The sequence below is a fragment of the Engystomops pustulosus genome, chromosome 2 (assembly GCF_040894005.1).
Source record: "Engystomops pustulosus chromosome 2, aEngPut4.maternal, whole genome shotgun sequence".
In the NCBI taxonomy this organism is placed as follows: Eukaryota; Metazoa; Chordata; class Amphibia; order Anura; family Leptodactylidae; genus Engystomops; species Engystomops pustulosus.
In genome coordinates, this window is record NC_092412.1 from 127,860,109 (window position 1) to 127,872,576 (window position 12,468).

The 12,468-nt window shown below is 45.7% G+C and overlaps 1 protein-coding gene across 4 annotated transcripts in view; it reads left to right on the plus strand.

The window, feature by feature from the left end:
- Positions 1-10,820, plus strand: part of SSC4D (scavenger receptor cysteine rich family member with 4 domains) — a 119,672-nt gene extending 108,852 nt beyond the window's left edge. For all 4 annotated transcript variants that reach the window (XM_072136342.1, XM_072136345.1, XM_072136343.1 and 1 more), the window contains 2 exons: positions 384-461; positions 10,078-10,820. In XM_072136342.1, coding sequence (XP_071992443.1) covers positions 384-461; positions 10,078-10,394 — 395 coding nt within the window. In that variant the 3' untranslated portion in view covers positions 10,395-10,820. The remainder of the gene's footprint in view (positions 1-383; positions 462-10,077) is intronic.
- The last annotated feature ends 1,648 nt before the right edge of the window (positions 10,821-12,468 follow it).

Sequence of the window (12,468 nt, forward strand, 5' to 3'; positions counted from 1 at the left end):
CTTGTAATCTGTTTGGAAGCTGGATTTGTTCTTTCCTTTTGTAACTTTTTTGGTGAACCTTTAACATGGGGCATGCAACACAATTCTGTCAGACACTGCCTGATAAATGTGTCACTTGGTCTGCACTCTGCCCCTAAATCAGCAGAATTTTTGGTTGCGTTGGGTACAGAGCAGCAGTGACACAAATGTGTCGCGGACACATGTGCAAGCAGTTTGCACTAAATAGAATGTGCAAAGTCAGGCAGAAAACTGGCACAAAGGCTTTAATAAATCTGGACCGATGTATATATTTCATTTATTTTAAATATGAAATGTGATAGATTAAAAAATATTAATGTAATCAAATTATCATCTTAAAAATAACTTTATATTACAATTATTAGGTGTGAAAGACTCAGAACTTCTCCCTGAAGCAAAAAGTTTTGATGTAACAACTAAATCACCAAGACCTCCAAAAGATGGTATGTTCCAAAAATATACTTGTGTTAAGAAATTAACTGGTTTTGCCTTTGATATCACTAACTTATTATTGAAGCAATCCCTGAAATTACTCTCAAATCTGTAGGTTGCTAAGAGGGAAAGCCTAAACCTTACTGGAGTCTCTGAAGATCCCCTTACAATCTAGGCAGTTTGCATCAAACTCTGTGATTAAATCTTAATGTTAAAGAGATCAGGTGAAACTTAAATGAAATACGGATAAAATTGAGAGCAGAAATTTGACATTGTGCAGATTTTAGAATATGCACTGTGGGGCCCATTTACTTACCTGTCCGAGAAGTTCACTTGAAGTGCATTGTTCTGACAATAATGCACTCTGGCGCGATTCACTAGGATTGTGCGCCTGATATCCTGCATCTGTCGCTTCCCCGCTCAGGTCTGCCGGAGTTCACCTTCTTCCCGGTGTATGTAAGTGCATGTCTTGCAACAGAATTTTAAAGTTAAATCCCATGCTCAGTCCGAATCCGTCAGATCATACGATTGCCTGCCCCCTGTTTTCTGTCGTATGAAAACGGGCGCAATTGCGCCAAAATCCAATCATGTGCGACACAATCCCCTTCTAAATACCTTTCCCAGTCGTGCAATCCCCGAAAACGTCAGTAAGTCAGACAGAAATGCGATCCGCAGACCCTTAGTAAATAAGCCCCTGTATGTCAATTTCTGCAAGGAGAAAAAAAATAGTTCTTCCTAGTGATAGTATTTAATATTCCACGCCATGTATTGGGAAGCTGGAAAAAAAATCCACTTTTTTTTTTAATTAAAACTTTTTGTTTAATAAAAATATCTTGATTTTGTCCTATTCTGACACTAATAACTTTTCAATACATTGGTGTACAGAGCTGTGTAAGGTATCATTTTCATGCTTACAAGACATTTTAAAAGGCTTGCATGCCCTGCTGGGGATTTTGGGTAGAAAATATGCAAATAATTTTCACGGTAGGAAAATGATCTCAAATAAGAGAGGTACTGGCGCTACCAAATTGAGCATCCTCACTGTCAGGATTTGGGATCAGTGGATTCTCTGGAACCCTGCAGGAGGTGGTACTTGCTGACACCTGGGACCAGAATCTAAGTGGAACCTGGTTTTCACCAGAGCTTGCCGCAAAGCGGGATGATCTTGCTGCGGCAGGGTATCACCAGGTGGTTCCACAGGTGCGACTAGTCCGGGGTGGCAGCCGAGGTCGAGGTACCTTTGCCCGAGACAGTCTCGTAGTCGGGTTCAGGCACAAGGTCAGGGCAGGCGGCAGAGATGCAAGGTCAAGTCCAATCCGCGGTCAGCAACGGGAGGTCCAGGCAGAAGGGAAATGGGAACACAGGAACGGACTGGAACACACAGGAGCACGGGAACAGGAAAGCAGGAACACAGGAACAGGAACGCAGGAACATTGGAACAGGAACACAGAAGAGCACAGGAACAGGAATGCAGGAATATGGGAACAGGAACGCAATAATACACAGGAATATCACAGAGAGCTTTCTCTATGGCATAGGCTCAAACATCCGGAAGGGAACACAGGAAGTGGCTGGGAATTTTTAGGAATGGCAGGTGGACAGCGTCAGTTATCTGTGTGCTGGCCCTTTAAATTTAAAAGACCCCCCTTCGGCCTCCCTCTCTTCCTGGTGTGAAGGAACCTCTGAAGAACACTACAATCCAGAATGTTGTCTTTTCGCTCCCAAGACCTCTCTTTTGGCCCGAACCTGTCCCAATCAACAAGAAAGAACTGCTTCCCTCTGACTGAACTCATACCTAGGCATCAGCTTATAGACATCAGAGGAGTCCACCTCAGGAGCTGGAATTGGTACTTGCCGGTAGAAGCGGTTCAGGATGACAGGCTTCAATAGGGAGAAGTGGAAGGAGTTCGGGATGCTCATGGTGGGAGGAAGGTGCTGCTTAATGCGTTTCAGCACCTCATATGGAGGCAGATAGGGAGGACTTAGCTTAGCTTCAGTGTGGACCACTCGTCTTGTTGGGCAGAAACAAAATGACAAAGGTAACATCCAAGAGTCTGGTTAACCCTCTCAACTTGTCCATTGGACTGAGGGTGGTATGCTGAGATGATGTACTCAGAAAGTCCATGTAGCTGGAAGATGTTGGTGAAGAACAGGCTGGCAAGACAAGGAGCTGACGGCAGACCATGCAGAGGCACAAAATGGGACATCTTGGAGAAGTGGTCTGTTACCACCTAGATGACTGTATTCCCATAGGAAGAAGGAAGATCCGTGGGTATCAGTAACGGCAATAAGTAGACCAGCTGGTTTGAGGCAAGATGGCTAATTATGAGCACAGGAAGTGCAGGAATCCACATAATCCTGAACATCTTTGACCAGGTCAGGCCACCAGTAGAATCAGGAGATGAGGGCCATCACAATGTCATCAAGACTATATCTTCCTTCGCAGTGCCAGTCAGACATATGTCTTGCCGGGGGGGAAACTGCAAAAGGTCCACCGGAGCAGCAACAACCAGCCGTTCAGGAGAAATAATATCCCGAGAGACTGGCTCTTCTCCAATGAAAACTGATGTTCTTCTCTGCAGAACGGAAGTGGATCAGAAGGTTGAAATATGAGAAGAAGAGTGACCAACGGGCTTGCCAAGGGTTGAGACGTTGAGCCGCCTGGAGATACCGGAGATTTTTATGATCTGTATATACGCAGACCGGATGGTGAGCTCCATCCAGAAGATATCGCCATTCTTCCAGGGCAAGTTTGATGGCCAGAAGTTCTCTATCTCCTATGGAGTAATTCCTCTCTGTGGAGGAAAAAGGTTTAGAGAAAAAGCCGCAAGTGATAGTTCGGTCTTAAGGCCCTTTATGGGTGAGCACCACCCTAGCACCTACGGAGGACACTTTATCTTCCAGATGAAAGGGCTTTTCTGTATCATGTCTAGTCAGAACTGGGGCTGAGGCAAAGGCAGATGAAAAGGCTTCTTCAGCCGCCGAAGACCATAGGCCGGGATTGGCACCCTTCTTGGTGAGCGGCACGATGGTAGACACAAGAGTGGAGGATAAACTGCCGGTAATATTAAGCAAAGCCCAGAAACCTCTGTATGGCACATGTAGAACAGCAGACAGTTTGCCTGGATCCATCTGGAAACCTCTGTTGGAGATAATATAGCCAAGGAAAAGAAGACTCCTCTGGTGAAATTGACATTTCTCAAGCTTGGCGTAGAGGCAGTTGGTCTGGAGGTGTCCAAGTACTTGCCATACGTTGGACTGGTGGGACTCAAAGTCCAGGGAGAATACCAGAATGTCGTCAAGATAGACTACGACACAGAGCAGATCCCTGAAGATGTCATTGACAAATTCTTGAAATACGGCTGGCGCGTTACACAGTCCAAATGCCATCACCAAGTTATCGAAATGTCCATCAAAAGTGTTAAAAGCAGTCTTCCACTCGTCACCTTTGCAGATCCTGATGAGGTTGTAGGCTCCACGGAGATCCAGCTTGGAGAAAACCTTGGAGCCACGCAGACGGTCAAAGAGCTCCCTGATCAACGGCAACGGATAGCGGTTCTTAACATTGACCTTGTTAAGATCGCCACAGTCAATGCAAGGATGGAGTGACCCATCCTTCTTGGTCATGAAAAAGAAGCCTGCACCAGCCGCAGAAGAGGACTTGCGTATAAACCCTCTCTTCAGGTTCTTTTGGATATACTCCGACATTGCTGCAGTCTTGGGAACTGAAAGCGGATACACCCAACCCCAGGGAGGGGTGGCACCCAGCAGGAGATCCACAGGACAGTTGTAGGTACTGCGTGGTGGCAAAGTCTCCACTTGTTTCTTGGAGAACACATCTGCAAAGTCTTGGTAACACGTTGGTAGGCCCTCCAGAGGCTTGGGAGCTATGGAGGACACTAGGACAGGTACTGGTAGAGGCATCACCATGCAAAGAGACTGGCGCTCTGGACCCCAGCAAAGGACCTCCTCCGTTTTCCAATTAAGGACTGGTGAGGGAAGCTGCAGCCACGGAAGGCCCAGCAGGAGAGACAAGGTGGAGCATGGCAGCAGGTAGAAAGACGCTCTCTCTTTACGAAGAGCTCCGACTTGCAAGGAGATAGGCTCAGTGCAGTACCAGACCGGTTCAGAGAGGATTTGTCCACTTACTAAGGAGATGACCAGAGGCTTCTCAACGTGAACAACAGGAATGTGATGCTGGAAGATCAGAGCAGCATCCACGAAGTTCCCCGCAAAACCAGAGTCCAGAAAAGCAGTGACCTGTATCTGGGTGCAGTTGCCAATGCTGAGAAGCACAGGAATAGTCAGGTGTGGAGAAGCTTTGCTTACACCTAGGGATGCTTCTCCCAAGAACCCTAGGTGCTGGCGTTTCTCGGACATTGGGGAAGGACAGGACAAGACCCAATGAAGTGCTCAGGACTGGCACAATATAGGCAGAGGTTTCCCTGATGTCTTTTGAAACGCTCCTGGGAGGAGAGTCTGGCTCTGTCCACCTCCATAGTCTCCTCTGCAGATGGTATGGATGAGACTGGAGCGGCCTTTGGAAAGTAGGAGCCAGGCGAGGTAGACGTTGTGGACAGACTTGGGGTTGCTCGAGGCATAACTCTTCGACACGCTCCATAAACCGCACGTCAATCCGTGTGGCTAGGGTGATGAGACCACTCAGGGTAGACAGCAGGTCACGAGCAGCCAGAGCGTCCTTAACGTGACAGGGGACTCCCTTTTTTAATAAGCTGCAGACAGGGCTGCATCGTTCCAGGAGAGTTCCGAGGCCAGGGTACGGAACTGGACAGCATATTCTCCCTCAGATGAGTTCCCCTGGCGCAGATTCAGCAGCACTGTCTCAGCATAGAAGGCCCGTGCAGGTTCCTCGAACACCGACCGGAATTCCGACAGGAATTCCGCCGTGACCGAATTGTCTCTGTCCTTCCCAGAGAGGAGACTGATGAAAAATGCCACCTTGGATCGCTCCGTGACAAATTGAGACGGCATGAGTTCAATATGCAGGGAGCACTGGGTAATAAAGCCCCTGCATAGCTTGGGGTCCGCATCATACTAAGCAGGCATAGACAGTTTTAGCCTATATTCAGCAGCAGGCAGGCTAACCAGAACAGCAGGAGGAGCCGCAGAAGCTCGACGCTGTGGTGGGGTTGCCAACAATTGCTGCAACATGGCAGTGACTTGTACTCAATGTTCACTTTGCACGGCAATCTGCTGGGACTGCTGAGTCACGATGGTGGTAAGATCAGACCAAAAAGGTAGCGGAACTTCGGCGGGATCCATGGCCGGATCTTACTGTCAGGATTTGGGATCAGTGGATCCTATGGACCAGCGCGGGATGTGGTACTAGCCGACACCTAGGACCAGAATCTAAGTGGCACCTGGTCTTCACCAGAGCCCGCCACAAATCTGGATGGTCTTACTGTGGCGGTGCGACTAGCCCGCAGTGGCAGCCAAGGTCAAAGTACCTTTGCAGGAGACAGTCTTGTAGTCAGGTTCAGGCACAGGGTCATGGCAGAGATGCAAGGTCAAGTCCAATCCGGGGTCAGCAACGGAGGTCCAGACAGAAGGGAAATGGGAACACAAGAACGGACTGGAACACACAGGAGAACGGGAACAGGAACACAGGAACACACAAGAGCATGGGAACATGAATGCAGGAATACATAGGAATATCGCAGGGGAGCTTTCTCTATGGCATAGGCTCAAAGATCCGGCAGGGAACACAGAAAGGGGCTGAGAATTAATCAGGAAAGGCAGGTGGCCAGCGCCAACTATAAGTGCGTTGGCCCTTTAAATTTAACAGAGCCGGCACGTGAGCAAGGAGCCGCGGGAGACACCACTCGAACCTGGCTAGGTGAGAAGCACAGCGAGCTCAGCGGGACACACAGAGGAACACGGGTGCGGCTGCGGCTGCGACCGGAGATAGGGGTCACATGGGCACCCGTGACACTCGCTAGGGATCCAGGTAAAGGGCTTATGGCAAGTTTTGTAGCAGAGTAGTAGTTGAGTATAAAGAAAAAAGGAGAAGCCACGTGGCTCCCACCAATAAATTCTTTGTAGTTTATTATTCAGACAAATGTGTGACATTAGGACGTAGAATAGGCAAAAATGTGCTTCTTTAAGCCTCTGATGTGGCTTTTGCTATTCTATTCTAAAACTATAGCCATCTGCATCCAACCTTTGCATTTTAAAGATTTAAATCTAAAAGCTAGGACCGGAGTTATAAAATGGGCATTGTGTATAGGTGCAACGTGACCTGGAGCACTAATGTGGAAAGTGTTTTTTCACTCTCCACCAACCTTGTGGATGAGACAAACTACTTCCCCAACCCTGTTTCAAATGTGGTTTATTTTCCTCACATTTTTCTGCATTCTAATGTTGGACTTTCCAGCTTATTTTATCCTTATCAAACACTTAAGGTTGTTACATTTTGGCTGACACATGACAAAGGTGATTGGGTGATTTTTAATTTATATAGTCAGGAACCTGGCTGCTCGCTGACAGGATCTGACTTAGGTTAAGGAAGTGGACCTGCTGGGTCTCACTGAACCATGCTTTGACAGCTCTCCGCCCTCCAAGAACCTGAGTGATAGAGCTGCCACCATTTATCATTTATACCGTATTTTTCGGACTATAAGGCTCACTAAAAATCCTTTGATTTTCTCAGAAATCAAAGGTGTGCCTTATAGTCCAGTGCGCCTTATATGAACCGTACTTACAGACAACAGCTGCCTTGAACTGTGCACAGGTCTGCCACCTGCTGGTCATTTCCCTAATAATCAGGTGCGCCTTATATATGAACCTAGATGTTTTAGCAGGCATTTATTGATGGTGCGCCTTATATTCCGGTGCGCCTTACAGTCCGAAAAATACTGTAGGCTCACAAGACACCTAGGATATATTATGCACCAAGATTAGATTACAGTCACAAATTAGGCAATCAATGTAGGTAACGTCTTACAACTAAAAAGGGTGTTTTTACAAAAAGGGTGACACATTAAACAGACATAAACATACAATGCAAAATATAACAGTTTGGTAAAATAAAAATGGACAAGGAAATCAGAACTTACTACATTACTGTAATGGCAGGACACAAACAAGGACAGTGAGCCCTGACACAATCTGTCCCTACCTACTTATTGGGTCCCCACTAAACAGAGGCCAATAACTTGGCGACGTTCCCTCCCTGGGTAAGGTGTGAACACGTAACAATACAGACAAACAAACACAATAAGGCGAGGTATACAATCCGGGTCGGCAACAGCGGGGAATAACAATAACCAAATCACAATCCAAATAGACTAGTCAATAAACAAACCAGAAGTCAAAAGTCAGAAATACAAGAGAGCTAGAAACACAGCAAGATAGCAGTTTAGATTGGGCCTGTCTGATGCTATAAAAAATCTGTTAGTGGGAAATCCTGAGCCTAAAACCTTAGAACAGGCCATGACTCTAGCAGTCAGAGTAGACAGACGTCATAGAGAGCGTAAGCATGAACATGAGTCTGTTTTTCCTGATCCTTCTTCTCTACCTTCTTCCACTGTCCTACCTGCTCTATCTAAAGAGCCCCTAGAAAATACTGTAGAGCCCATGCAAATAGAAGTGGAAGAGCCCATGCAGATTGAAGTAGGAGTCATGTCACCTCAGCAATGCAGAGATCTATGTAAGAAGAGTGTCCTGTGCTTCTACTGTGGGAACTCCGGTCATTTCATCGAGTCCTGTCCAGTCAGACCTTCAGTGAAGAAGCATCAGCATCTAAGTGATAACCGAGGAGGTCACTTAGGTGCCCAGGTATTTCAGAAACCTCAGATGAGGTCACCTGTTGTTGGTTCCTTGACTGAGGATAAGATGTCTGCCACTCCCCTCACTCAGTCTTGCAAGAGTTAACACTGTGATCTGTAATTGTTGCTCCTTCCACCTGTGGCAGAGCTGAGTTCCCTATAAGTGTCCAGTGTTGCTTTGACTCCTTGCTGGTCAAACTGCAGTCTTTCTGTGTTTCTAGTGCTCTTGCGTTTCTTGCTATTCTGTGTACTGACTTCTGCTTTGCCTACTGACCATTCTATTTGCTATACGAATCTGTACCTTGCCGCCATCTTGGTTTTGACTCCGCTTCTCTGTCTGTATCTGTTGTTTGTACCTCAGTATCGTTTATCTCCTAGTGTGACCCCACCTTCCGTTCTGTCTTGTGTCAGTTTCTGTTACCAGTGCGAACACTGACCTATATCTGTATTCCGGTTACCTGTCCCCTCCACCATCCAGCAGCTGCCAGACGAAGTAGATTTTTCTGTCACTTTGTAGGGTCTCTCAGGGACCGTCAGTTAGGTTCCTGATAGTGGGTTCACCCTTACCAGGGCGGTTTATCTGCTTTAGGCAGGGACTTAGCCCGCAGGGACGTCGCAGGGTGAGTTCGCCACCACCTACCTAGTCTGACAGCTAGCGCCAAGCCTGGTTGTGGTTGCACGGTTGCTGGACAGGTACTGACAATTACGTGACATTATAGGTCCGGCGCCTAGGGAACCAGAAATGCCTAATCAAACTGTCCACCTAGGAACCCCCAAAGAATGACCAAGACCTTTTAGATCGAGACCTTCATCTAAATAGATTCCAAGATTCACTGACCACCCCCTGCTTGTAATGACACCAGGAGGCCTAGCATATGATAATTGCCTTTTATCAATAAGAGGTATAAACCAACCTTGTATGCCTCAGAATCTTTTTTGGCTAATATATTGCCCTGTGGGTATCCTATACACTTAGTTCCAGCTTTTTCCTCATAATACCCCGCACGCATTTATAACATGCATGATGATTTTAGTGGTAATAGTTTGGGGGTTATGTTATTGCTGCTTGTTGTAGTGAAGCCATCTCTTCGCCGTTGACATAGTTTCTGTAGAAGTCTACCTGTAATTATATGGGGTCATTGGTGAAACTAAAATATAGATTATGCCACATTTTCCTTTGATGTATAAATCCAGATGGTACTCCTGACCTCTAGTCTGTGTTTTTCAGAATAGAGGAAGAGTTTCAGAGTCTCTCTATCTCATGATTTAGATCTTATCACCACGTATATCAACTATGTTTTAAGTTCACATTTTTTTGCAGGGAATAAAAGTTTCTAACTGGAAAAAAATGCCTTTATCTTAGATGTCCTTCATAGAATGATCTCTTCTAATCATGAAACTCTCACTCATATGCTATTGATACTGTAGAACATCCTTATTGCTACATGATTGACTTTCTTTTAATATACCAATAGGCTCTAAACTCTGCTTAGCTGATGTATGTACTTCCATTCCACCTGATATAACAATGATGGGGCTTGTCTGTGTTAAATAAGTAGATACAAAATTGGAATTCCTGTCTATGAGGGTTGGGAAGTAAGACTTCTCCTTACGGTGGCTGCCATGTAGGTGTGTGGAGTCTTATAGCCATGGACGCTCCACTAAAGGATACAAATAAATTTTCCAGGCGTGGTTTTCCTTATCCCATCCTGGAAAACTTATTTTTCTATAAGGGTAAAAAAATATGTTATTAGAATGTTTTCATGTTGGATCCTGCTCCAATTTATAGATTCTAAAAATAAAAAATAGGAAATTAAAACTTTTTCCTGTGTTTTGGCAGGGGACATCCGTTTAGTGAATGGAAGCCATCGATGTGAAGGGCGTCTAGAAGTATTTTTGTTACTGCAGTGGGGCACAGTGTGCGATGATGCATGGGACCTTAAGGCAGCCAAGGTGGTCTGTCGTTCTTTAGACTGTGGAGCAGCTTTTAAAGCTTGGGGAGAAGCATGGTATGGACAGGGCACTGGCATTATACTTCTTGACAATGTTAAGTGTCATGGCAATGAAAGTTCCCTATGGGAGTGCTCATATATTCGCTGGAATGTCCACAACTGTGACCACTCTGAAGATGCTGGAGTTAAGTGTGGGCTCTTGTGAACATATTCGACCAACCTGAACATATGTAAATGTATACAGTATGTACATAATTGTGTATCGTTTGACTGTAATTATGCACTTTATTAACCCATTCAAACCAAGACTATATGAAGTTAATTGGAGAAAAATATAATGTGATCAACAATATTTGTATTTTGCTTTTAAGATCTGCAATTATAATATACACAGATTGTAGTTTTAAGTGTATAAAAATTAAAGGAAAATTCAATCTCAATTTCCCAATTCAGAGCACAGAGATTAGCAATGGAACATTTCTTCCTATAAAAGTCGCATATTACTTGTTTGTAGGGGAATATAATAAGGTCTAGCTATCATACCTGATGTGTAACTAGTTTACCCTACTTAAACATTTCTGTATTGTAAAAGCAAAATAAGAAATAAACTCATGGATTAATTAAGATTAAAGCATCAGTCTTATTTTCCCAGATAAATCTTAAACCAAAGGTTACACAATGTACTTTGTTATTGACTTTTCTACATACATGTCAGATTAGATATTCTATATTTTATTTTTCATCAGCTGTGAACCATATTGCTTAATAATACTCAAGTGTGAAATACACATTTTGCATATTATAACAATAAGAGATACATGGTCTGGAAACTAGAAACATACTCACCCCTCAAATAAACAATTGAACAATATAATGCTAGGATCCATACTAAAGGTTAAATGCTTATAAAATGTTTATGATGGTCACTTTATATAAAGTCTTACATTCCTTACAATATGGCACACTTATGTAGCTTTTGTACGATAATAATAACACGGAAACTGGAATCTGCAAAAATAAAGTCTCAGCATTTTGCAGGGTTCCTATAGGTTGCTAAATATATTGTTAAATTCACATCTTTTATCCGAGATTGTTTGTGTCCTATTAGGAAACTTTGTATTTATTGTAAAAGTGAACAGCACTGGTAAATGAACCTTACTCTTTGTCAGGATTCCGGCATGAGTTCAATATGCAGGGAGCACTGGGTAATAAAGCCCCTGCATAGCTTTGGGTCCCCATAATACTAAGTTGGCATAGACAGTCTTAGCCTATGTTCAGCGGCAGGCAGGCTAACCAGAGGAGCAGGAGGAACCACAGGAGGAGCCACAGAAGCTTGACGCTGTGGTGGGGTTGCCAACAATTGCTGCAACATGGCAGTGACTTGTCCTAACTGTTCACTTTGCACGGCAATCTGCTGGGACTGCTGAGTCACGATGCTGGTAAGATTAGACCAAAAAGGTAGCGGAACTTTGGCGGGATCCATGGCCGGATCTTACTGTCAGGATTCGGGATCAGTGGATCCTATGGACCAGCGCGGGATGTGGTACTAGCCACCACCTGGGACCGGAGTCTAAGTGGCACCTGGTCTTCACCAGAGCTCTCCACAAAGCGGGTTGGACTTGCTGTGGCACCAGGTACTACTAACCTGCGGTGGCAGACGAGGTCGAGGTACCTTAGCAGGCGTCAGGGCAGGCGGCAGAGATGCAACGTCAAGTCCAATCCGGAGTCAGCAACGGGAGGTCCAGGCTGATGGGGACGGGAACACAGGCACACAGGACACAGGACATGGGAACACAGGAGAATCGGGAACACACGGGAGCGGGAACACAGGAGACACAGGAACGCAGGAGACACAGGAACACAGGAGCTTTCTTTAAGGGTGTGAAGCACATAGATCTGACAGGGAAGACAGGAAGGGGCTGGAAATTCATAAAGAAGGGCATCTTGCCAGCGGCAATTATGGGCGCGCTGGCCCTTTAAATCTGACAGAGCCCGGCCCTATGTGGTGAGATGAGGCACGGCGACCCGCACGGAGGTACACGGGTGCCCCTGCGTCCCGAGACAAGGGTCGCAGGGGCACTGATGACAGTAACCCCCCCCCCCTTCGGCCGGACATATCTTGAAGACAGCCACACTTTATCACCCGGGGAGAAGACTGGAGGAGACCTGCGTCTCTTGTCGGCCTCAGTCTTGGTGCGGGTGGATGCCCGAAGTAGAGATTTCCATGGTCCACGGTCAAAGTCCATGGCTATGTGAGTCCTCGGGCAACTAATAATCGG